This window comes from Chiloscyllium plagiosum, chromosome 39 (assembly GCF_004010195.1).
Source record: "Chiloscyllium plagiosum isolate BGI_BamShark_2017 chromosome 39, ASM401019v2, whole genome shotgun sequence".
NCBI classification, from domain to species: domain Eukaryota; kingdom Metazoa; phylum Chordata; class Chondrichthyes; order Orectolobiformes; family Hemiscylliidae; genus Chiloscyllium; species Chiloscyllium plagiosum.
The window spans coordinates 17,875,482-17,902,877 of NC_057748.1; the positions used below are offsets into that span (position 1 = coordinate 17,875,482).

The 27,396-nt window shown below is 40.6% G+C and overlaps 1 protein-coding gene across 6 annotated transcripts in view; it reads left to right on the forward strand.

Moving 5' to 3' along the window:
* Positions 1-27,396, forward strand: part of rangap1b (Ran GTPase activating protein 1b) — a 57,718-nt gene that overhangs the window by 14,594 nt on the left and 15,728 nt on the right. For all 6 annotated transcript variants that reach the window (XM_043679893.1, XM_043679898.1, XM_043679899.1 and 3 more), the window contains 9 exons: positions 1,476-1,603; positions 7,882-7,941; positions 9,020-9,199; positions 12,417-12,551; positions 14,510-14,668; positions 14,815-14,928; positions 17,834-17,933; positions 20,257-20,341; positions 24,870-25,047. In XM_043679893.1, coding sequence (XP_043535828.1) covers positions 1,476-1,603; positions 7,882-7,941; positions 9,020-9,199; positions 12,417-12,551; positions 14,510-14,668; positions 14,815-14,928; positions 17,834-17,933; positions 20,257-20,341; positions 24,870-25,047 — 1,139 coding nt within the window. The remainder of the gene's footprint in view (positions 1-1,475; positions 1,604-7,881; positions 7,942-9,019; positions 9,200-12,416; positions 12,552-14,509; positions 14,669-14,814; positions 14,929-17,833; positions 17,934-20,256; positions 20,342-24,869; positions 25,048-27,396) is intronic.

A 27,396-nucleotide genomic window follows, 5' to 3' on the forward strand; every position in this document is an offset into this window, starting at 1 on the left:
CCCACCACCTTAGTCTAGCTATCACATTCCCAGCTACTTTCTCACCCCATCCCACCTCTCTCCCATTTATCTCTTGGCCCTCTCCCCCACATTCCTGATGCTCGAAACGTTGACTCTCCTGCTCCTCAAATGCTGCCTGACAGACTGTGCTTTTCCAGCCCCACTTTATGGTTAGACCTCACCTAGGGAACTTTGAGCCGTCTTGGACACCAAAGCTGAGGAAAGGTCTATTGGCCTTGTAGAAAATGCAGTTTAGATTTACTACAGACTTCAGGATTAAGTTACTGGGAAAAAATTGAAATCTAAGGGCATCTTGAATTTTCAGAAGAGGAAAACAGCACAAGGCTTTGAATGCAGATTTAAGATTTGGATAGATTATAAAGATGTTTTAATTTTCTTTGACTTGATTATGCAATCAAGTGACTCTTCCAGATGCAAATATTTTAAGTTGTTCAAGAGATTAGCCAGAAAAGTTTTGAACTTATCCACTATGGTAAGAAGGAGAGAAAAACAGTGTAATATTTAATTCGAGAAATTGCAGAACACAGGTGTCATGGAATCAGGGTGTCCTAATATGTGAATCACAAAGTTAGTTTGACAAAACAGCAGGTGATTAAGAAGGTGAATGGAATGTTAGCACCTATTGCAAGGGAATGTAATAAAGAAGTTGGGAAGTTTTGCTACATTTGTGCAGGGCATTGAGTGTGACCATATCCGGAGTACTCTGTACTATTAAGTCTTGTTTAAGAAAGAGCATAGTGGCGCTGGAAGCAGAGTAGAATAGGCTCATTTGAATGATTCCTGGGATGGAAGAGTTAGTTTATGAAGAAAGGTTGGGTAGTTTAGGCCTGCATCTATTGGATTTTAAAAGCTTGAGAGATGCTTATGTTGTTCAATGTCAAATGCTGATGGATCTTGACCGTGAATGCTGAAAGACTATGCTCCCTTGTGGGAGAAATGCAGGGGTGTAGCCTAAAAACAAAGGGTCTCCTTTTAAGCTGGAGATAAAGCAGAGTGTTTTTGTGAGTTTATGGAATTATTTTTGGCAGTTATTAAGAATAACTTTAAAGCAAAAAAGGATAGAATTTTGACTAACAAAAGAATTGAAGGGTATTGAGCTATGTTGTGCAAAATGTCATACAAAACCTTTCTGGCAAATATGTAGCATGACATGAGTTGTCTCACAGTTACTTAGTTCTCCAGGTTCATGCCTTCCTGTTAAACCAGTTTGAAATTTTTGATATAGAGCATGATATTATAACAGTACTGATATTTTAGAGTTGTTCAGTTTCATATGAAACTAATGGGCACATTTTAAAGTATGGAAGGCTTAGCATTCATGATAAGCGTAATAGGGTCATTACACTAAAGAATACTGGATTATTCTGTAGACTAGAGAGGAAAGATACATTGGTGACATTTTTATTAACTGGGTAGTATCAGTTTCTTAATGTCATTTTTCTCCTTTTGCCCAGCTGCTGAGATTATTGAAGAGATTGAGAAATTTGAACACCTGCAAGCGTTACGCCTAGAAGGAAACACAATTGGCGTGGAAGCTGCTAAAGCTATTGCCAAAAGTCTGTCAAATAAAAAGGAGCTGCAGGTATGGTTTTACTTTCTTTGAGGTTTTAGTGTATTTTATCAGCAACAATAATTATTCCAGTGAATAATAATGGCTTCCTGTGAACTCCTTTAGCTAGCACAAATAGAAACAAGTTGTGTTCTATCTTTTGCATGCCAAATGTAAATATTCTCAGATTAGCATGGCTTGGCCTGTAGATTCAGATCAGCAGAAGCTAAAAACTAAACAATGACAGAAAGTTGATTTGTTGGAATTAACTGTGTTGAAGAACAATTCATGTTACAAAAACAGAATTGATGTTCTGAACAAGTGTTGCTGGATCTGAAACATTGACTCTACTCTCTCCACAGGTGTGCCACTCCTGCTGAGGTTCTCCAACGATGTTTTTGTTTCAGATTTCCTGCATCTGCAGTTCTTGGTTTTAATTCATATTATGTTGTTTATATAGTAATATTTAGAGCACAGAAATCAGCTATTTGGCCCAATAGGTCCATACTGATATTAGAAGAATGAGGAAGATGTCATTCACAGATGCCTTTTGGATGATATGCTAAACTATCTTGGAGAGATGCAAAGGAGCTGCCATGATTCAATGGAGAATAGGGGCTCACTTTGTGTCATAGTTTTCCGTGAACTAATACCAGAAAAAAACTGATTCAAGAATGGCTCCACTAATGAGACGAAGAAAGTTGTTCGTTTTTACCTACAAGAGTAAGGACGATACTTCAAGGGTGTTTGTGAAGCTTTGAACTAAGTGCTACCTATATTGAAAATCTACATTAAAAATACAATATTGGAAATAAGCGCTCAGCGGGTCAGGCATTATCTACGGAGAGAGTTAACATTTTGAGCCCATATCACCATAATGACCTAGGTGCAGAACTTTGTACTTGAAATATATTTAATGACAGTTCTCTGTGGTAAAGAATTTCAGATTATGAAAATGGTGAGCTCTTTCCCTAAGATTATGCCCTTTGATCCTAGACTCCCCCACAACCTCTCCACATCCATTCCGTCAAGCTCCCTGCAAATATTGTTTCAGTATTGTCTCTTTTCTCATTCTGCTAAACTCTAAAGAATACAGGCTCGCCCTACTCATCTTATCCTTGTGAAATAATCCTCTATACCCAGAATTAACTTAGTGGACCTTCTCCGGACTGCCTGCAATGCCAATATATCTTCCCTTTTAGATGAAGGGACTGAAACTGTTCACAATATTATAGATGTAACTCATGCCTTGTATGGTTTCATCAAGACTTCCCTATTCTTGTACTCTACTCCCTTTCAAATAAAGCCGACAGTCCGTTTGCCTGTGGCCGGCATGGACAACTTGAACCAAAGGGTCTGTTTTCTTGTGCTGTATGGCTATATGACTCTATGACCTGATTTCCAGTATCTGATGCACTTTATTTCTTTCTTTGTATCTAATTTCAATAATCTGGTTGGCCACAGGACAGTAATGCTGCTTTCTTTGACCGGTAGAGATGCATTCACTAGACGTAGCCCAAGTAAACTTATTTTTAGCGTACTGCTATAACCCCCTTTTTCCCCTTTTAGGGTATTCTAATTTTGTTTTCCTTGTTTCCCCACTTCATTATAGTGCAGCCCCTCAGCATCAACATTTTTTTCAGTGCCTACATTTATAATGAGCGCATTCAAATCTAACGTGATCTTAGTCTGTGCAGCAGCTGATTAGCATCTGAATAACTACTAGGACCTGATACGGTTTGGTAACAGATTCTTAGGGGGCTCGACTGGGAAGTTATCTCTTCCTGCCTGAACTGTTTAGACTTGAGAGTCATTGTTATAAGGTTAGTCATTGGCCATTTTGGACTGGGGTGAGAAATTTGTTCAGTATCCTGAACCTCAGAAGTTCTAAGTATAGGTTCGGATATCTGATTGGCATGGATGAGTTGGTTTGAAGGGTCTGTTTCTGTGCTGTACATCTCTATCACTCTAAGACAAGAATTGATAGATGGGATGGGAACATTGATATATGCATGTTCAGCTATGGTTTTGTGGTGCAAAATGTCTGTCTCCTGCAGCTTATGAAGTGCCGGCAGAGGGCGAGTGGGTAATTATCAGACAGAAGAAGGGGTCAGCACTGTGTGTGGTCGAGCTGCTTAGTAAGAGAGAAAAAAATGATTGTGATAGGGAATTCATTAGTATGGGGAACAGATAGCTGGTCACAGTTGTGACTCCAGGTTGGTGTACTATCTACAGAGTGTCAGGATCAAGGATACAGTTGAATGGCAGCCACATGCTCTGGATTGGGAGGGTGAACAATCAGTGATTGTGGACCATGTTAGGACCAATGACCTAGGAAGAAAGATAAACAAGGTCCTGCAAATGGACTTCAGGGACTTGGATAGAAAATTGAAAAGTGTGACTGCAAATATAATCATTTCTACGTAAGAATGTGGCTGGAGGGATGATGCAAGATAGAGGACTTTAGATTTCAGAGGGATTAGAGCAGTTTTTGGATAAGATAGGAATTGTCCAAGTTGGACGGGTTACATCTAAATAGAAATAGGATGAATATCCTTTGGGAACTTGCGCTGATTGCTTGCATTTAAACTAGATTGGCAGGGGCCTGGGATCCAAACTAATATCTCAGAGGAGAGAGGAACAGATTGAATAACGAGTTAAAACAAGAAGCGAGTCTGGAAGTCAGATAAGACAGGCTGGATAAGAAGGAAGTGAGTCAAACAAGACTAAATGAAATATATTTTAATGCAAGGAGCCTGAGGAATAACAGATGTTGATCAAGAAATCAATTACAAAAGTGAAGAGGGATAATATCGTGGAAAGATTATGAAATGAGGCCAAATAGTTGAAGTAAAGAAAAAGGAGGTAAACCATTTTGGGTATAGACTGTCTGCCCCCAAACTGTCAGGGTGAGATAGAGAATTAAATATGCGACCAAATCTCAGAAGTCTAGGAATAACAAAACTAACAGGGGGTTTTAACTGCCTAAGTATTAACTGGGATAATTTTAGTGTGCAAAGTAGGGAGGGAGAGGGCGGACAACATTCTTAAACTGCATCCAGGATTTAACAATTTAACAAGTACATCATAGCAATAAGAGTGCAGTTCTGGAGATGAGCCCTTGCAAGTGGAAGAAGTCACCTCAGAGAGCATGTGTTTGTTCATAGAGTTCCGGTTGGAATACCACATTTCTAGGAATTCTCGTGGATGTTTCTGTTTGGCTTGTCCTAGGATGGATGTGTTTCCTCAGTGGAAGTGGTGTCCATCCACATCTGTAAGTAAGGTTACTAGTGAGAGTGGGTGATATCTATTTGTGGCTAGTTGATGTTCATGTATCCTGGTGGCTAGTTTTCTGCCTGTTTGTCCAATGTAGTGTTTGTTACAGTTCTTGCAAGGTATTTTGTAAATGACATTAGTTTTGCTTGTCTGTATAGGGTCTTTCAAGTTCATTAGCTGCTGTTTTAGGGTGTTGGTGGGTTTGTGGGCTACCATGATGCCAAGAGATATGAGTAGTCTGGCAGTCATTTCTGAGATGCCTTTGATTAAGGGGAGAGTGGCTAGGGTTTCTGAGCGTGTTTAGTCTGCTTGTTTGGGTTTGTTGCTGAGAAATTGGCGGACTGTGTTAATTGGGTACCTGTTTTTTTTAATACATTGTATAGGTGATTTTCCTTTGCTCTTTGTAGTTCCTCTGTGCTGCAGTGTGTGGTGACTCATTGAAATAATGTTCTAATACAGCTTCGTTTGTGGGTGTTGGGATGATTGCTTCTGTAGTTTAGTATTTGGTCCCTGTGTGTTGTTTTCCTGTAGATACTAGTTTGAAGTTCCACATTGGCTGTATGCTCTACGGCAACATCTAGGAAGGGCAGTTTGTTGTTGTTTTCCTCCCCATTAGTGAATTTTACGCCAGTAACGGTATTATTGATGGTCTTGAAGGTTTCCTCTAATCTGTTTTGATTAGTGATGACAAAGATGTCATCCACGTAGTGGACCCAAAGTTTAGGTTGGATGGTTGGCAGAGCTGTTTGAGTCTCTGCATTACTGCCTCTGCTAAGAACCCTGATATTGGAGATCCCATGGGTGTTCTATTGGTTTGTCTGTAGGTTTTGTTGTTGGTGAAGTGGGTGGTAAGATGTCGGTCTACTAGCTTGCTGATGAAGTTGGTGTTGTTTTGGATGTGTGTGTCTTTGGTTCTTCTAATAGTGTAGTCGCAGATGTTGCAGTAGAGCGAACAGCTAATGTGGAGCTTCAAACTATGAGCAGCAGAGGAAAATCACCTATACAATGTATTCAAAAAGAACGGGTACCCAATGAACACAGTCCACCGATTTCTCAGCAACAAATCCAAACAAGCGTCCAAAAACCCTAGCCACTCTCCCCTACATCAAAGACATCTCAGGAATGACTGCCGGAACTCTCGGACCTCTTGGCATCATGATAGCCCACAAACCCACCAACATACTAAAACAGCAGCTAATGAACATGAAAGACCCTATACAGACGACAAGCAATACCAATGCCATTTACAAAATACCTTGCAAGAACTGTAACAAACACTGCATGTAACGAACATTACATTGGATAAGCAGGCAGAAAACTAGCCACCAGGATACATGTACATCAACTAGCCACAAAAAGACATGACCCACTCACTAGTATCCTATGACTGGGACAACACATCCATCCTAGGACAAGCCAAACAGAGAGACACACAAAAATTCCAAGAAGCATGGCATTCCAACCGGAACACACAACAAGTACATTGACTTGGAACCCATTTACCACCCCAAGAGAGAGAACAGGAATCAACATCACCAGCGCAGAGAACCTCAAATGGGCAAATAGAAAGTGGGCCATACTCCCAGTGCTTCACTGGAGGCTCACTGATTATGTTACCTCGTATGATGACAAAATGTCTGAAGGCAAACCTTCCAGCTCAGCAAGCAAACCTACATCCACACTACAGCTACATCCAGCACAGCTAGTTAGGCAAGGCATTACATTATGATTGGAAAGTACTGAAGATCAGAGCAATCTCAATGTGTTCTGAAGCGAGCAGGGCAGAAAATAAAGGCAGTTAAGACTGCATATGGGATAGTATATGGTGCATAGTGAGGTGGATACATAGGCAGGTTTCCATTGTAGAGGGGTCAATAACCAAGAAACACAGATTTAACTTAAGGGGTGGAGAGTTGAGAATTTCTTTTTCACCTGGGGTTGCTGCCTAAAAGCATGTAACTTGCTGCCTAAAAGCATGGCTAACTCAGAAAATCTCAGCATATAAGAAGTATTTAAATATTCACTTGTGTTTCATAGGTCCAGGGCTGTGAGTCAAAAGCTGGAAAATGGGATTAATGTAGTTGAGTTGTTGTTGATTGGCATGAGCAGAGGTCAAATGGCCTCCTTCAATCTGAGGCTGAGGTCCGCCCTACTGTAATTTTTTTGAAATTTCTAGTGTTTCTAGATAACTCCCCTTTTGATTTGTTTTTTCTTATGAAGAATCACCTGAGGAATCTATAGCTGCCATCAAGATTGAGAACAGATAATAGGAGAAATGTCTATACAGGCATCAGTCAGAGCTGGTACGCTTTTTCGCAGACAATGGCTGGGGCATCTTTCAAGAGAGAATTGGAAAGGTGTTTTGAACCAAGGAAGTACGGTGACTCGGTGGTTAGCACTGCTGCCTCAGCGCCAGGGTTCAATCCCACCCTTGGGTGACTGACTGTGTAAGGTTTTGCATTTTCTCCCTGTGTCTGCATTGGTTTCCACTGGGTGCTCTGGTTTCCTCCTCAGGTCCAAAGATGTGCAAGTTCGGTGGATTGGCCATGCTAAATTACCCATGGTGTTTAGAGATATGTAGGTTAGGTGCATTGACCTTCTGTGGTGTAAGGATGGTGTATTGGGACGCTCTTTGGAGGGTCAATGTGAACTTGATGGACTGAATGTCTGGTCTCCACACTCTAGGGATCCAAGGGAGATATAATGAGAGTGAGGTAGTGTGCTCAGCCTTAAATACTTTTATACAAAGCCTTGACAGAGATAACGTGTTGAATGGGTTCCTAGGTAATAACTATTTGTGATGTTCTCTACCATTTGGGTCAGGTGGTGGTGCAACTAATTCCGCAACTTTCTGGCCTTGGTGCATTGACTGCAATTTAGTTTGTGATCACAGTACCTAAAAAATTGTAATTCGCTGTTGCTGATTTCTTACACTACAGAAAAATGAATTCAATTTGCCGATGGTCACTACATTAAAAATAATGACTGTTTGTTAAATGAAGTTTTTTTGTTCCCTTCCTTCTCCTCCCTCTCAGAAATGCTACTGGAGCGATATGTTCACCGGCCGACTGCGTTCGGAGATCCCACATGCTCTGGTAAGGACAAATTCTATCACATTAACAACAAGTTACAAAGGTCACTAAGTGAAGGAGACAGATATTGTTGATGAATATTGAGTTCTTGAAGCAACGATAGTGAAAAATTAGGGTTGTTATTAGAAAATGGTTGGACTGTTTTTCTTGAAGCTGAAAACAGCAGTAACTTTCCATTATTGGTCATAGTCCTGGAAAAAAACTTACATTCATCCTTGAAGTTTAAATTAGCCATTGTTGTATGCTATGTCTGCTGTGTGTACCGCCTTCAAGGTAGTGTAATAACTTGCTTTGGGATCCTTGATGGCGACTTCTAAACTTCTGACAATTTATTTAGAAGGACAAAGGCTTTGGAACACCACCAAAAATTTGTGAACCACCATGATTTGGAAATAGAGAGAGAGAAAGAATACCTTAGTTTCTGTCCAAAAAGGACAACTCCTAACTTTTAAATGGTACACCCTAGTTGACTGACCCACTGGAGGAAGCATAATTTCTGCATCCACGTTGTCAAGACCATTCAGAATCTTTTAGACTTCAATTAAGTCACACTTCACTCCTCCTCTTCGCACTAGTAAAAACAGCCCAGTCCTCCCAACCCTTCTTCATGAGAAAACTGTCAATTTAGTAAAACACCTTTGAACTATTTCTAACCATTGTAGTTTTACAATCTGTTGGGACCTTTGCAGAATCTTGGGAAAAATGAATGATTGCACCTATGCATCTGCTATTTCTGCCATACATCTTATGAAGTCGCATAGGATGCAGGATGTAAGAGCCTGGAGATGTAGCATTCTTCAGTTTTCCTCATGATGGGCCAAAGGGCCTGTTCCTGTACTGCACTGCACAATTCTTCTAGCTGCCAAACCCCCACCCTGGGCCAGATTGCTGGTTCTGATGGGTTTGATGTCAGTTGTGATGGTCCACTGCTGATGGTGTCACCTGGGTGAGAAAGACATCATATTCCCTCTCCTCCTTCTGACACTCCAGGCACTTGCTTGTTGCAGCATTCATGAGAGCTTCTCAAGATATCTGTGCTCAATTTCTAACCTCTTATTATTTGTTTCTTAATTCTAACAAGATATCGCTGGGTGATGCACTGATGAGTGCAGGAGCTCAGCTGACACTACTGGATCTAAGTGACAATGCATTTGGACCAGATGGAATTCGGAGCATTGAAATCTTATTGAAGAGTGAAGTGTGTTACACATTGCAGGAGCTACGTCTGAATAACTGTGGCATGGGAATTGGCGGTGGACAGGTATTTGTTTTTGAATGTCGTGTAATTTGGTTTGTTTACCTAGTATATGTGAAGAGGGGCTTTGAGGCTCTTGTGTGGTGGTAATGTTCCTCGGTGGAGTCCCAGGCACAAGTCTCACCTGAATAAGAGGTATGTAATAGTATCACTGAATAGGTTAGAAAATGTTTATAGGAACGGGCCATTCGGCTAATTTGGGCCTGCTTTGCTGCTCAATTAGATCATCTAGCTGCGTGCCACTTTCTCTCACAATCCTTGATTTTGTAATTAGACTCCAGAAAACTGTCACTTTCCATCTTGAACATGCTCACTAGGCTTCCATGGCTCTCTGAAGTAGAAAATTCCGAAGATTCACCTCCCCCTCGAGTGAAGAAATCCCTCCTCATCTTGATCTTAAATAGCCTACCCCTTATGCAGAGATTTTGTCCCCTGGTTTCAGACTCATCAGCCAGGGAAATATCAAGTTGGAGTCAAAAAAAAAAAACTGCAGATGCTGGAATCCAAACTGCAGGAGGCTGGAAGAACGCAGTAAGCCAGGCAGCATCAGGAGGTGGATGCTGGCTGGCTTGTTGTGTTCTTCCAGCCTCCTGCTTGTCTACCAGTGAAACATTAAGTAACAATCAGTCATCCTTAGATCAGTTTTTAGCTGTGTTTTGCTTTCTGCTTGTTAACCAATTCTAAATCCATAATTTTTATTTCCCCCAATCTCATTTAATTTAACAAATATTCTGTGTGGGATCAAAAACAATCTGAAAATTCAATTGCACTTTGCCTACTGATATTCCTTTTTCAATTTTGCAAGTTACCTCAAACTCCCAAGTTTGTCATATGATTTTCCTTTCATAAGTCCATGTTGTCCCTGCCCAGTTTTACCATTCTTTCTTAAATGTCCGATTTTCACATTCTTTACACTTTGGTTCTAACATTTTCTCTGTTATTGATCTTCGATTGTAGATCTTTTTTCCTCCTCCTTCCTCTTGACCATAGTAGGATCATGTTAGTTGCTTTCCAAGCGGCTAAGTGCCAATTTATGTAAGAACTGATGTAGTGTGTATCACCTATCCAATGGGGTCATTGTAAGCAACCTCCCACATTCCAACATTTTAGTAGGAGTGGCAGATGCAGGAGTTACTGGGTAATACATTCTTTACACTTTGGTTCTAACATTTTCTCTGTTATTGATCTTCGATTGTAGATCTTTTTTCCTCCTCCTTCCTCTTGACCATAGTAGGATCATGTTAGTTGCTTTCCAAGTGGCTAAGTGCCAATTTATGTAAGAACTGATGTAGTGTGTATCATCTATCCAATGGGGTCATTGTAAGCAACCTCCCACATTCCAACATTTTAGTAGGAGTGGCAGATGCTGGAGTTACTGGGTAGGAGTTACTGGGTAATGATCAGCAGAAGGAATTCAGTTTTTAAAACCTTTGTTCTTTACTATACAGGTGTTTAATAACAACTGCAGTACCCATACTTGTTGCAGTGGTTAGTAGAGTCAGACTTGGAGTTTGGCTCTTTCTCTTTCACAAAATGTAGTACATAATGTAAAACAAAATTACATTAATTTCTTTACGAGGGATATTGGTGTTGACAGAGCTAATATGTTAATTCTCTGCCACAGAACCCCAGAAAGTGGCCGGTTTTATTTTTAAAATCAACTCAAATATAAATTAAAATAGGAAATGTGGAATATTTGAGATGAAGCTTCTCAAAGAATAATGGAGGCAAAGAGTGCATTCTTGTGTACTCTACAGTTGGCATTACTATGACATCAGGCCATGGGCATTCACAGTTCTTAGTGAAGTTTATCCATTATCAAAAGCTGCTTCTCCCTACGATTACCCAGAGAGAGCATATAAATTAACATTCAAAATGATGCTTGGCATTTGCACATTTAAGTACTAAGTGGCCTAGTTACAGTATGTAGTTGGGTAACCAGACAAAGCAAGTCCGTGTGAAACAGTTTTGCTATAAGGGATTTCTATGTGTAACGTTCTGAATTTACTGCCCTTTACTCATGCTGAACTATCAGGACAATGTTTTTTCAACTTTTGTTTTGATTAAGTAAGTATTGGAGAGGGATTTTAAAGAGGAGTCTGAGTCCTGTGTTCAGTGGTGCAAATCTGTCTTTATTTAGAGCTCCTTAACCACATGTGAGAGAAGCCAGAGACCACTCCGAATTTGGCTTTTAGGTGGGGTCCCGTTGTCCTCTTAGTTACAAATCAGATCTGAAGTCAGTCACACTCTACCTTTCCCAATCAAGTTCAGGATATTTGTACATACCATGTTACAGTGGTTACATGCAACATTGACATCAATGCTTACCACACCCCATTTGAACAACACATCCAATACTGTGAATACACTATCAATGATGGACAACTTCATGGTCCACCTTGAGTCCTCCCATCATCTCGTGATTTTTGCCAGACTCCCTATCACCTGTCCTTGGGCTATTGTGATTATTGACCATGTTCCAACACTCATTGTGCCTCTTCCTAGGCATTGGCCAGCCGTGTCATACACTTATTAGTAATAACTTTTCAAATTTGGTTGTGCAGTTCATTTCCCTTGCTGATCTTGGTCCAGAAGATTAAAAAGGTTGTTAATTTCTATCAATTATAATATTTACACTATCATTTCTACACCCCCCCCCCCCCCCCAAACTACGTTATTTGTCTCTTTGTACTCTTATGAGGTTATATTATTTATACCTTTTTCTAGTCCTGATCGTGCTGGTGGAAAAAAAAGTTTCTTCAAGGGTGTTTATTGATACTAGTCTCTGCATCCAATGCTAACTGCCTTCAGAAGTTTAATTCCCCAATATTTAATAAATTTAAATTTCTATTCTTGTACGAATATGTCTCTACTCTTAAAAATGTAAATATAGTTATTTAAAAAGCTTCATCTCAGGTAGGTCAAACTTTCCCTAAAAATCAGAAATCTCAAATCTAGTTTTCATCTGAGCTGCCTTGTCAGTCTTACTGTTTCATTCTAGTCTCATCTTAAGAGTTAGTCATTTTGTTGTCTGTTTGTGAAGGCCATGATTTTGAGTGACGTGAAAAACTACATCGGCTGAAATTTTCTTTGTCTGTGTCAGTTTAAACAAAAACCTTAGTAGCCATTGTCATATTCAGCCACGGGCAATTATGATATTAAGTATGCACTGATATTTTATAAGTTGGCTCCTGTTTGTACTATGTGCTCTGTTTTATTGCAGATTCTTGCTGCTGCACTTAGTGAATGCCACCGTCTGTCAAGTGCCCTGGGAAAGCCAATGGCACTGAAAGTTTTTATTGCTGGGAGGAATCGTCTGGAGAATGAAGGTGCCATTGCACTGGCTGATGCTTTTAAGGTAAAAGCCTGCATGAAATGGTGTGGAAGAATTTATGGGTTTCCTAATGCTGTTGCACTGGAAATTGGACAGGATGCTGGGAGCAGTCAGTTTAATGGAGCATTGGGATACTAGCTCAATCCTCGAATTCTCGATTGCTGAATCCTTAGAACATGAATCGATGTTAAGGCACAGCCCTACAGGTGGTAGTTTGAGGACAGAGAACATAATGGCCTTTCCTTGCCACCTTGGTCTGATGCTCAGTGATTTGCTACCATTAAATCCATAGTCTTTGGGAAAATTCTTGGTGAAGGCTTTGATCCTGCAAGTTGTTGTTTAGAGGATGAAAGTGTTGTAGCATTGAAAACAGTACATTCAGCTGTCTGCTGGATCTCAATGATAAATCAAATTGATTGGATCCAATGCTGACTTCTGTGGCAATCACTTTTTTGTGCTACCCTTCAGTCTGATATCCTTTTGACTTGGCATTTAACTTACTGTTGTTTCACCCATTCTGTAACCACATAGCCATTGCTTCATTCAGCTCACTGGGCTCAACCTTTCCCAACCAATTTATTTGGGGCACTTGAACAAATACCTTCAGAATTTTGACACTTGCATTAACTGCACTACCTTTGGCAATATTATTGAGTTTTTCAAATAAATAACACACATTATCAGCCTCTCACACATCTGGCTGTCATTTATTACAGCATGTTCTTCAAAATTACTTTCTTGTTGGATCATACTATCTAGAGGTTTCTGACCACCAGCATTAGGCTGACTGACCTTAGTTACCTTGTTCACCATGTTCACTTGTTTTTAATGCGAATATCGTTTGGAAATCTTTAGTCCTTTGGATCCACTTGTGTATGTTACTTAACAATTATTCTAGAACTCAAGCCAATGTTATGAGGACTTGGTTCGAGTCCCAAAATGGCAGATTGTGAAATTTGAATTCCATTTTAAAAAAAAAAGTCTGGAGTTAAAACAACTAGTATGATGGCGACCACACATTCACTACTGATTATCATAAAAATCCATCTGGTTTTCTAATGCCTTTTAGAGAAGGACAACTGTCACTACTGAATTTAACTTGCATATAACTCTAGACCCACAACAATGTGGTTGATTCTTAACTACTCTCTGATCAGTTAGGGATGGGCAATAAACGTGGGCCGAGCCAGCGATGTCCACATTCCAAGAATAATTATTTAAAAATCCAAGATTGTGACTGAAGCTTTCACTATTTCTACCTCCATTCCCTCATAACTTAGACTTCTGTCCTCTTGAGTGCTGAAGAAGGGCTTATGCCCGAAACGTCGATTCTCCTGTTCCTTTGATGCTGCCTCTCCTGCTGCGCTTTTCCAGCAACACATTTTTAAGCTCCTCTTGAGTGCTGCCAACTGTTTCAAGTAGAATAACAGTTGAGCCTAAAGTTTTTCTTTTCTGTTACTTTCTTTCTCTCCTGCAACTTCATCTTTTCATGTGGAGACATTGAGTAAAACTAGGCTAGATTTTAATAATCAATGCCAGACTACCCACAATTGATTGCTTCCTAATGAGCCCATTTGGTGGCATTCAATATTTGCAGTGGTCAGTGAATTGTCACCTCTCCCCACAACCTTTATATACTAGGATAGTCCCTGGTTTCAAGTCCCACCTGCTTCAGAGGCATGTCATAATATATCTAAGCAGGTTGATGAGAAAATATCTGAATTAGGGCAGTTTGAGCATTCAGCGAAGGAAGGATTCAATGGTCTGGAACGCAAGTTGCATCGTTTCTGTGTATCTGCAAACTGATAGAAAATGTTTTGTTTGTTTAAAGGCCACATTCCCATTTTCCTTCATGTGGTAAATGATGACATGTTGACAATATTAAACTGACCACTTTAAATGCTTCTCAAATTGAATGCGTGGGTGATGAAGGGGGAGAAATAAACTGAAGGAAACCAGAAGAATGAAACCCCTTTGTTTAGTCCATAGGAACTCTGGAGGAGGTACACATGACCCAAAACGGAATAAACCATCCAGGTATTACGGCTTTGGCTAAGGCATTCACTGAAAACCAGCACCTGAGGGTCATAAACCTTAATGATAACACCTTCACAGAGAAAGGAGCTGTTGCCATGGCTGAGGTAAGAGGCTGAGGCGGATGCTGATTTTTGTTCCTCTAATGTTTACCTTTCTCTTTTAAGCCAGGCTGAAGTAGGAATCTCTTGACACTGGCAGTTATATACACATTCATTCGATGTTTAACTGACATTTCCCATTGTGTTTATAGACGCTAAAGGCGCTCCATAACATTGAAGTCATAAATTTTGGAGATTGTCTTGTACGGTCAGAAGGAGCTCTAGCGATTGCTGAAGCAATAAAGTCTGGATTGCAGAATCTCAAGGTTTGTGATAAATTTTCAGGTCTTTTTACCTATTCTCCTACTACCCACACCTCCAATCATCTGATTCACCTCCCAGTACCAATTGCTTTAGTGGATTGTTGCAAGACACTTGGAAATTTAATATCCGTTCCTCTTGCACCTCTAGCCTCAGAGTTGCTGAACACTTCTTAAAATTTGATTATGTGACATAGGCACTGCTGTCTAGGCCAGCAATGATTGCACGTACCTTTTTTTAACCCTGGAGAAAGTGAGCTTTCTTGAACCTGTTCTTGGGGTGTCGGAGGGGCATGGTTTGGATGAATAGCCAATGTCTGTTAGGAAAGGAGTAATTGTTTCCACAATCAAAGATTTGGTCAGCTATTCTGAAGCTTGTGTCGGTGTCAATATTTGTCTAATAATATTGCTGAAATGTCCCTTTTTGAATGGTTTAATATATTAATAGTGTTATAAATTTAGGTGATTTTTATAGAAGGTTTGGCAGATATTGCTGGTAGAAAATTGAATTGCTACAAATAAAAACAGAAGAGAAAGTGACTTGTGAATGTATTGCAAACTGGATGGAGCTTTGTCATACTGAAATGTCTTCTGATTCTAATGCTTGATTTGCAGTGATACTGAGATCGCTGTCTTATTGAGAGCTAGTTACTGAGTGAAAGGAATTTTTTTGAAAAAAGCAGGTTGTTGGGATGTAGAATGATAACTGTGATATCATGGCTAGGTCTCAAGGATCTTCAACATAGTGATTTGCTGGTGCAGGCACTTAAAATCCAGACAGGCCCTTGTCAAAATGAGTGGAAGTAAAACCATTAGTGCCATTATTGTTTAATCGTTCTTAGAAAAGCATTTGCCAATCCTTCAGCTGTGAATTTATGAAAACATGGAGGAGAAAATAGAAGTGCTTTTTATCAAACTACTCCCAACGATATTGAAAAGAAGGTGAAACCAAGTGTTTCTTTCCCATTATAAGTTGTCTAAGCATTCCCTTAAAAGCTGCTACCTGAGTGCAGTTTAATTTATGCAGTTTAACTAGAAGGTTATGGGTTCACATTTCAGCAATGTATTAACTGGACACTTCAATACAATGCGGAAAGAGCTGTTAGCCTCTGGAATTTTCTTTCGCTAGATAGCAGTGGAGGCTCGTCATAAACACAAATTCAGGGCTGAGTTAGACAGGTTGTTGAATGACAAGATAGTCTAGCATTGTGGGGGACAGGCAGAAAAGTGGAGTGAAGGCCCCAAAAAGATCAATCATGATATTGAATGAGCTCAGTAATTGAATGGCCTATTTGTGTCTGTCTTTCTTACATTCTTAAGTAAGCATGCTAACTGAAACCCATGTTGTGGCCTTTATTGGGTCATAAATAACATTATTAAAATCACATGGCACCTGGTTATAGCTTGTACTTCCAAATAAACCTGTTGGACTATAACCTGGTGTTTGATTTTTAACTTTGTCCACTCCAGTCCAACACCGACACCTCCATATCATATATAACATTGACACAGATGTTGAAATTGACATGACATTAAAAGAAGTTCCTGTTTTGTCAGTGCATTGAATATAGGAGTCGGGGGGTCTTGTGGGTGTACAGGACATTGGTCAGGCCACTTTTGGAAAACTGTATGCATTTGTGGTCTCCATGCTTTAGGAGGGATATTGTGACTCTTGAAAGGGTTCAGAAAAGATTTACAAGGATGTTGCCAGAGTTGGATAGTTTAGAGGCTGAAAGGCTGGGGCTATTTTCCCTGTAGTGTTTGAAGCTGAGATGACTACCTTCTAGAGGCTTATAAAATCATGAGGAGCATGGTTCGGGTGAATAGCCAAGGTCTTTTTCCTCGAGTGGGCAGTCTAAAACTAGAGGGTATAGGTTTAAGATGAGAGGGAAAGATTTAAAAGGGACCTGAGATACAACGTTTTCACACAGAGGGTGGAGTGTGTATGGACTTAAAAATGTGTTGCTGGAAAAGCGCAGCAGGTCAGGCAGCATCAAAGGAACAGGAGAATCGACGTTTTTCAGGAGGGCTTATGCCTGAAACGTCGATTCTCCTGTTCCTTTGATGCTGCCTGACCTGCTGCGCTTTTCCAGCAACACATTTTTAAGCTCTGATCTCCAGCATCTGCAGTCCTCACTTTCTCCTTGTGTGTGTATGGAATGAGCTACCAGAGGAAGTGATGGAGGCTGGTACAATTACAGCATTTAAAAGGCATCTGGATGGGTAATTGAATAGGAAAGGTTTAGAGGGATATGGGTCAGATGCTGGCAAATGGACTAGATTAATTTAAGATATCTGGTCAGTGTGGATGTGTTGGACCAAAGGGTTTGTTTCCATGCTGTACAGTTCTATGACTCCCTAAGTTGATCAAGAGCAGATTGGGCCAAGTCTTCTGGCCCAATTTCTGTCCTATTTGTTTGAAATAGGGCATAACGAAAGGTTCATGCTAATCTCACACCCAAAATGAGACTCTTCAGTCTGTTGACCACTTATAACTCACCCATTTTGCCAATCTGTAGATTCAAACTGAGTTTTTACAACACAGCTTGATGTTGCCCTCCTGCACGTGCTTTCAACAATATTCATTGCATTCAGTCGGAAGCAGAAACCTCCCTATCTCTTGCTAGCAATGTCTATTCGTATTTTGCCAGCACTTTAAATGAGATCAGCTAAGAAGAAAGAACTGCTAACCTTTTCGAGACCAGAAATCACCTTGGGTCCTCACAGGTCTTTTGACTCAATACTTTTAAACATTTTGAAATGCATTATTACAATATTGAGGGCAGCCTGTTTTGGAAGTTAGCTATTTTTTCCCCGCTTTGGAGAGCTCTGTTACTTTCTTTATTTCACCTCATTGGGATATCCTTCTATTATTTTTAATGCCACTGATTAACTGGGTTTGTGTCCATAGGAACTTAACCTTTCATTTGGAGAGATCCGGAAGAATGCTGCAATCATGGTAGCTGAAGCTGTGGAGCATAAATACTTGCTGGAGAAACTTGATCTAAACGGTACATGTGGTTTCTAATTTGTTTTTTCAGTTCTGCACTCTTCAAGTTAAGATCGGGGTGTTTGTTATTATACACTTTGAAAACCATGATTTGAGGAGGATGGATGTAAAAGTTAGTTGACAGTTTTCAGTCTGGTTTAAGGAAAATTTATGTTTCAATGAAAGGAAAGTTAAGTTTCTACATAAATGATATTTGCAGATTTTTTTTTTTGAAGTTGCCTGTTTGTAGAAATGCTTGATTCTGTTGTGACACCCTGAACCGAGATGCATTATTGTTGCATCAGCTGGAGATGCCGATTGCTCTGCACCTAAGAAATACTGTTTCAGAAGACATTGGATCCAGGCTCATAAATATTTTTAAGTTGAAAGTAGATTCTTGTAAGATGGGATATCTGAGATTATTGAGGGTAGATGGAGAATTTGAAAGTTAGAATGTGAACAGATCATGGGGCAACATGGTGACTCAGTGATTTGCACTGCAGCACCAAGGACTAAGGGTTTGATCAGCCTTGGGTGACTATCTCTGTGGAGTTTGCACATTCTCCCTGTGTCTGGGTGCACAGTTTCTTCCCATAGTCCAAAGATGAGCAGGGTAGGTGGAATGGTCATGCTAAATTGCTCATTGTGTTCAGGGATGTGTAGGTTTGGTGGATTAACTATGGGAAATGCAGGGTTACAGGGATGGGGTAAGGGGTGGGTCCGGGTGGGGTGCTCTTTAGAGGGTCAGAGTGTACTCAATGGGCTGCTTCCACGTTAGGCATTCTGTGATTCTAAGAACAGCTGTGATCTTATTGAATGGTGGAGTAGTTTTGGACTGAATGGCTGCTACCTGCTCCTCATTGGTAGGTTGTATATTCTACTTGGCTGGTGATTTGGTAATCCCAGTTCAGCTTATTGCTGATTTGAGAGCAAGGCCAGTTTCTTTAATCAATACTGTCTTGCCCTTCAGAAGCCTATTTAGATTAAATACTTAAGAATGTACAAAAGTATGGGGTCTGAAATCATTGCTTTAGATTAACTAGTCTGAAGAATGAATGGTCTAAACTGCTTAGTGACATACTTCTCTGAAGAGGTGACCATATACAGAATAACCTCTATAATCCAATTGAGATGGCTGGGGACCGATTTGTTGGGGTATTCCGAAATTCAGGTAATTGACGTTCAGAAAGCCGATTTTGTTCTGTATTACGATTATTATTATTATTAATAATAACTATTTGCCCAGTTTCTTTTACTGGGCAACCAGTAAAAGAGTGCTGATTTTATTCAGTATCTGAAAGGTTCTCAGTACAATATTAAAGATCTGAAGATCATGTTTGTTCACTGAATTTTACAAAAGTTTAAGAAACTTCAGATGTCTTGCACAAGATGAAGCTGTCAGAGTGTGAGCTATTATAATCTGAAATCATGTTTGAGGGCTACAGTTGACCTTTTAACCGAGCTAAAGAGAAAACGCTCAATCATAATCCAGGGTCCTATCTGGGAAAATGTCCTCTTGTGTATTTGTCAGTTGAAAATTGTAGCTGGCTTGATTGTTATCTCTGCAATTAAAATAATGTCTTCACTTGTATGAAGGTGATGAAATGATGGTGGATTTGATTAGCTCAGTTGGTTTTATTGCTAGAATGTGGGGCAGAATCACACAAATAGTGCAGTTTTGATCATTCTCCTTGTTCTGATCATTCATGGAGGCCGCTCTCTTGCCTCACATTTGACTCTGAGGGATGACCCACGAGCACGTCAAACAGTTGCCTCACTCCAGAGAGGTCCTCAGTAGACTTAAAAGGTAAAGTCACAATAGCCCTACTGGACCAGAGGCTGCTTTCTCGTTCGAGATGACTGATGGGGGTTTAAACTGAATGTCGCCATGCCTCAAGCTAGGGGAGAAGTTGATAAGGAGAGTCCTTGATAACTTCAACTAGTGCAGAAGTTGAACACACGTTACTCTGCATCACAAACCAGCGTGTTTTAGTTATAATGGAAACTAGAGAAATGTAGGATCCTCCAATTAGAGCAAGCAACATTGAGTGGGGCCAGGTGCTGCAGAGTTGGTGAATCTGAAATAAAAACAATGCTGACAGCATTCAGAACATTAGGTAAAATCTATGGAGAGCAAAGCAGTTATTTCAGGTTGTTGATTGTTTCTTAGAACTTGAAGATAAGAGGTTGTCTTAAGACTGCATTCAGGAGCAGGCAGCGGTAAACTGACATGGGAATAATGGCAACTCATTACTGGGGACCAAGTGCCCACCTGGGACTGACCATCAAAGCTTGTACAGGTATTTGAATTTAAACCCATTTGAAAGAGAATGTTTTTCACCTAGGTAACTGTCTTGGTGAGGAAGGCTGTGACCAATTGAAGGAAATTATGGACAGCTTCAACAAGCATGATGTGCTGGGTTCTCTCAGGTAAATTTCAGACCAAATCTTGTTGATTCGTGAGTAATATGCAACTTTTTCTTTTGTGACCTTTTGGTGACATGAACTGGAGGGGGCCCAACATCTTGGTGGCCAGGTTTGCTAGTGCTACAAGAGAGGGTTTAAATTAGACTGGAGGTGGGGGGGGCGGTGGTAATCCTCAATAGCAGGGATTGAAGTGCGAGGCTGGAAGAAGATACAGTAATCAGAAATAGGCTGAAGAGACAGGTCAGGCTGAAACACGACAGGGAGCAAGGAATCCCTGTTGGATTAAATTGCATCTATTTCAATGCAAGAGGGCTGATAGGTAAGGCTGATGAGCTCCAGGCGTGGATAAGTAGATGGGGACTAGGATATTATAGCCATTACAGAAACATGGTTAAGTGAGGGACAGGACTGGCAGTTTTATGTACCTGGGTACAAGTGCTTTAGGTGGGGCAGAGGTAGTGGCAAGAGGGGAGGGTAGTTACATTTTTGATTAAGGCGATTATCACAGCAGCAATCAGATGAATTGGATGAAGAATCATCCAGTGAGACTTTGTGGGTGGAACTAAGAAATAAGGGGATGGTGATGTTATTGGGATTGTACTATAGGCCCCCAAATAGTCAATGGGAATTAGAGGAATAAATATGCAGGGAGATTAGGGAGGCTTGCAGGAGCAAAAGGGTTGTCATGTTAGGGTATTTTAATTTTCCTAACATAAACTGGGGCTGCCAGAACGTTAAAGGCTTAAATGAAGTGGAATTTAACTGCGTTTAGGAAAGTTTTCTCAAGCAGTATATAAAAGGTCCCACTCAGGAAGGGGCAAAACCTGACCTACTCTTGGGGAAATAAGGCAGGACAGGTGACAGAGGTGACACTTTGGAACCTGTGAATATCGTTCTATTAATTTTAAAATAGGTATAGAGAGGGACAGAACTGATCCACAGGTTCAGGTTCTAAACTGGGGCAAAGCCAAATATGATGGAATTAAACAAGAGCTAGCAGGGGCTGATTGGAGTTGTTTGTTTACAGACAAAGGGGCCTCCGGCAAGTGGGAGGCCTTTAAAAGTGAAATAGCTAGAGTTCAAGGTCTATATATTCCTGAGGGTGAAAGGCAATATTGACAGAAATAGGGAACCTTCAAGCAATTATTGGGGCTTTGACCAGAAAAGAGGAGGAGGCATGGCGCCATTACAGGCAGCTGGGATCAAGGGAATCCCTGGAGGTATATAAGGGATACAGGAGTTTACTGAAGAAGGAAATCACGAGGGTGAAAAAGGGGCATGAGAGAGTCTTGGCTGAGAAGATTGTGTGAATGCAGTGAGGTTATTTAAGTATATTAAAGGAAAAAGAATAACTAGAGAGAGAATAGGATCCCTCGGGGGCCAAAGTGGACATGTAACTGTAGAACTGAAGGGAATGGATGAGGTCCTCAATGAATATTTCTCCTGTGTTTACCATGGAGGAAGACATGAAGACTTGGGAACTTGGGGAAGTTAGTGGTGATATCTTGGGGATAGTCCATACCACAGTCGAGGAGGTGTTGGATCTATTATAATGTATGAAGGTGAATAACCTCCTGGTCCTGAGCAGATATATCCAAGAACACTGCAACAGGATAGAGAAGAAATTGTGGGGACCCTGGCTGATATTTTTGCATTGCCGTTAGCCACGGGTGAAGTCCCAGAAAACGGGAGGGTGGGGAATGTTGTGTCCTTACTCAAGGAGGGCTGCAAAGCAAAGCGTGAGAACTATAGACCGGTAAGCCTCACATCTTTAGTAGGTAAGTTACTTCAGAAGATTTTGAGAGGTAAGGTATATGTGCATTTGGAAAGATAGGGTTTGATTAAGAATATTCTGGATTAGTAGTTCTGGAAGCAGCATCCAAGGAGCAGTGCAATCGACGTTTCGGGCAAAAGCCCTTCATCAGGAATGAAGAAAGAATAGTCAGCATGGATTTGTGGAAGAGAGATCATGCCTCACAAAGTTGTTGGAGTTCTTTGAAGGGACCAGAAAGGTGGTTGAGGGCAAGGTGGTAGACGTAGTCAAGTTGAATTTCAGTAAGGCCTTTGATAAGTTTCCACATGGTAGGCTGCTGTGGAAAGTTTAAATCTCATGGAATCCAGGGAGAGCTGGCAAATTGGATACACAATTAGGAAGCGGGTAATAGCGAAGGATGCTTGTCAGAGTGAAGGCCTGTGACTAGTAGAGTGCCATTGGGATCAGTGCTGGGCCCATTTCTGTTCATTATCTATATCAGTGATTTGGATGAGAACGTACAAGGCATGATTAGCAAGTTTGCAGGTTACACTAAAATAGGCGGTATTATAACAGTGAAGAAGATTCAGAAATTGCAGTAGGATCTTAATCAGTTGGGGAAATGGGCCGAGAAATGACAAATGGGAATTTAATGTGGATAAGTGTGAGGTCTTGCATTTTGGAAAGTCAAATCAAGGTAGGAGTTTCATGGTGAATGGTAGGGCCTTGAGGAGTGTAGTGGAACAAAGGGATCTTGGAGTTCAGGTGCACAGTTCTCTGAAAGTGGAGTCACAGGTAGACAGGGCAGTGAAGAAGGCTTGACTGCCCTTCATCAGCCAGGGCATTGAGTATAGAAGTTGGGAGGTTATGTTGCTGTTTTACAGAATGTAGGTGAAGCCACACTTGGACTATTGCGTTCAGTTTTTGTCACCTTGTTATAGGAAGGATGTTATTAAATGGAAAGAATGCAGAAGACATTTACAAGGAATTTGCCTGAATTCAATGGTTTGAGTTATGGGGAGAGGTTGGACAAGCTAGGACTTTTTATTTTAGAGCATAGGAGACTGAGAGGGGGCATCGTTATAAGATCATGAGAGGCATGGATAAGGTGAATGCACAGAGTCTTTTTTTTCCCCCAGAGTTCGGGAATCGAAGACTAGAGGACACCAGTTTAAGGTTAAAGGGAAAAAATACAAGGGAACCTGAGGGGCAACTTTTTTAACAGGCAGTGGTACGCATGAGCTGCTAGCGAAAGTGGTTGAGGCGGGTACATTAATAACATTTGGACAAAGACACGGATGAGAAATGATTAGAAGGATGTGGGTCAATGGAAGACAAATGGGGTTACAGATGATGGGTGTTTTGGTTGGCATGGACCAGTTTGGGTCAAAGGGACTGTCTCTGTGCTGTAGGACTGTATGAATATCTTCACTTTAGCCTCCAATTCAATAACCCTGAATGAAGGAGCTATAGTTCTAGAAATTTACTACAGTTGATTACCTTTGACCACTTCTGGGTCCATAAGTTTCCCACATTTAGTAGTTGCAATGCAATGCTTGTCCAACCATCATCCATGTGTTAATTAGTTTGAGTTTATTAATAAATTATATTAGTTACATGAGATTAATTGCTTTTGCAGTTTGCTGTATTAATACTAAATTCATAACGTGCTACATCATTAGATTGGGTACGGTATGCTGTCAACAATATAGTGTGACTGTAAATATGATGTAATTATCAATTTGGTCCAAAGTTGTTGTTTGGGGGCAAATACTGCAGGCTCCTGGACTAAAGGTTATAGCAGCCAATCTACCTGTCAACTGAGTATAAACCTTAAATGAGTATGTGACATTGTCCCATCGAGCTCTTGCAACCTGCTAAAGAATCTTTGTATCCAATTTTGCACCTCCAACTTAAAGGCTGAATTACAGGTTTTACTGGTGTTATAGCAAGTTCTATCTCTGGTGAGTATACATAAATTCTCACTGTGAACACTGTCAAATTGCCTGACTGCAGGATAATACAACTCAGCCTCATTCTGTCCTGAGGCTCAGTCTGGAAATGTTAAAAATGAGCTACTACTTTGTGACCATTTTAGTCAGGTCTGTCCCTTTTTTTTGTAATATAGCTGGGCACTTTGGCCAGTGGGTTGCTGACTTAACTGTGACGAAAATCATAAATATTAGGTGGGGATGAGCAGAACAGGTTTGGTAAACTGGTGTGTTAAAATAATGGAGGAATGACCCAATTCACTTTTTTAAACAAAAACATGTTCATGAGGTGAGGACATTGCCTTTTTGTGCCTATTGCTGTTTATCTTCATGGTAGTGGGAGCCATCTTATTCTTGCATAGCTTTCTGGACTATAAGTCCATAACATGGTTATGGATCTGGAATCACATGTAAACCAGATTCAGTGAGAATGTCAGGTTTCTTTCTCTAAAGGCTATTGGTTAACCAGATTTGAGTTACCATAACCTGATACTTATAGGGTCACCATTACAGATTTTTTTGTGCCAGATTTATTTAGTTAATTTAAATTTCCCAGCTGCCATGCTGGGCTTCACTGTTCCTTCACCAATTGTGTCCATGCCAGTCAAAAACAGCTACTTAATTAATGCCTCCAGCTTATTAATTATGGTGTCTGAATTACAAGTCCAGTAACACAACCACTGTTCATCCATTCCCGTAAATGAGCTTTGTTTTCATTTTATTCCTTTCAGTTATTCAAGCATAATGTTTTTGTTTCAAGAAATGTTAATTTTGTTTTACTGTTAAGTGATGATGAAAGTGATGGGGATGAGGATGAAGAGGTGGAGGAGGAGGATGATGACGATGACGACCTGGAGGAGGAAGAGGAAGATGAAGACGAAGAAGCAGAAGATGATGGAGGTGGAGAAGAACAGGAGCAAGAGAAAACAACACGAGTTGATCAATTGATAGTTGACACACCCGTGGTAAGTCTCAAGAAAATCAGAGTTTGGATTCCATCGAGCTTCATAAAATTAGAAATGATGTCAATAAATTATGGAAGCAATTAGTGATAAAATACTGTGAGGCAAGAAAAACAAAGATGTAAGAAGTTCAAATGAACTGCACAAAAGGCTTATTGCTGAATTTGTATCCTATTATTGACATTTGATTTGGTAGAATTTGGGGGAAATGCTTTTTCCAAAAACTCGTGTTTACTTTTGGAATATCTTTTTTTACTGTGGTGTTTCTTCATAGTTGTCCCAAACTTTATAGGCTACATGCCAGTAGATAACCAAGAGTGAAGGAAGTTAAACCTTTATGTAGCCCAATGCTACCATTTTTAGTTAGTCTTGTGTTTTCTTCCTGTCCAAACATCTATTTCCTACTGACCCCTCAAGATACTTGAGCTTTCCTCCGATAATGAAGTAGTCCATGCCAAATTGCAGCAAGACTTGAATAATATCCAGGCCTTGGTTGACAAGTGGCAAGTAACATTTGTACCACACAAGTGCCGGGTAATGAACATTTCCAACAAGAGAGGGAGAGTCTCACCATTATCCCTGAATATTCAATTGCATTTCCATCACTGAAACTTCACCAAGATCCTGGGATTACTGATCATAAACTGAACTGAACCATGTAAGTAGTGTAGGTACAAAAACAGGTTAGAGGCAAGGAATCTTGCAAGTAATTCACCTCATGACTGCCCAAAATCAGTCCACCAACTACAAGGCACAGGTCAGGAGTGTGATGGAACACTATCCATTTACCAGGATGTGTGCAGATCCAGCAGCACTCAAGCTTGACATCATTTAAGGACAAAACAGCCTGCTTGAATAGCACCACATCCACAATTAGTCACTCCCTATACCATCAATGAGCAATGGCAGCAGTGTGTAATGTCTACAAGATGCACTGTAGGAATTCACCAAGGCTTTTAAGATTCCACCTTTTCCACTCACTATCCTAACTTGGAAATATATCGCTATTCCTTCATCGTCACTGGATCAAAAGACCAGTACACTCTTCCTGATGGTATTGTGCATCTATTTACAGCAAACTGACTGCAACAGCTCATGAAGGGAGCTCACCACCATCTTCTCAAAGGAATTTTCTGAATCAGTATGTGGATGTACCTACTAGAGAAGGTGCAAAGCTTGACCTCCTCTTGGGAAATAAGGCAGGGCAGGTGACTGAGGTGTCAGTGGGGGAGCACTTTGGGGCCAGCAACCATAATTGCATTAGATTTAAAATAGTGATGGAAAAGGATAGATCAGATCTAAAAGTTGAAGTTCTAAATTGGAGAAAGGCCAATTTTGATGGTGTTAGGCAGAACTTTTGAAAGCTGATTGGAGGCAGATGTTCGCAGGTAAAGGGACGGCTGGAAAATGGGAAGCCTTCAGAAATGAGATAACGAATCCAGAGAAAGTATTTTTCCTGTCAGGGTGAAAGGGAAGATTGGTAGGTATAGGGAATGCTGGATAACTAAAGAAATTGAGGGTTTGGTTAAGAAAAAGAAGGAAGCATATGTCAGGTATAGATAGGATAGATCGAGTGAATCCTTAAAAGAGTATAAAGGAAGTAGGAGTATACTTAAGAGGGAAATCAGGAGGGCAAAATGGGGAAATGAGATAGGTTTGGAAAATAGAATTGAGGAGAATCCAAAGGGGTTTTACAAATATATTAAGGACAAAAGGGTAACTAGGGAGAGAATAGGGCCCCTCAAAGATCAGCAAGGCGGTCTTTGTGTGGAGCCACAGAAAATGAATACTAAATGAATATTTTGCATCAGTATTTACAGTGGAAAAGGATATGGAAGATATAGACTGTAGAGAAGTCGATGGTGACATCTTGCAAAATGTCCATATTACAGAGGAGGAAGTGCTGGATATCTTGAAACGGTTAAAGGTGGATAAATCCCCAGGACCTGATCAGGTGTGCCTGAGAACTCTCTGGGAAGCTAGAGAAGGGATTGCTGGGCCTTTTGCTGAGATATTTGTATCATCGATAGTCACAGGTGAGGTGCCGGAAGACTGGAGGTTGGCTGAAGGGCGGTCAAGACAAGCCAGGGAATTATAGACCGGTGAGCCTGACTTCAGTGATGAGCAAGTTGTTGGAGGGAACCTGAGGGACAGGTTGTACTTGTATTTGGAAAGGCAAGGACTGTTTAGGGATAGTCAACATGGCTTTGTGCATGGGAAATCATGTCTCACAAACTTGTTTGAGTTTTTTGAAGAAGTAACAAAGAAGATTGATGAGGGCAGAGCAGTAGATGTGATCTATATGGACTTCAGTAAGGCGTTCGACAAGGTTCCCCATGGGAGACTGATTAG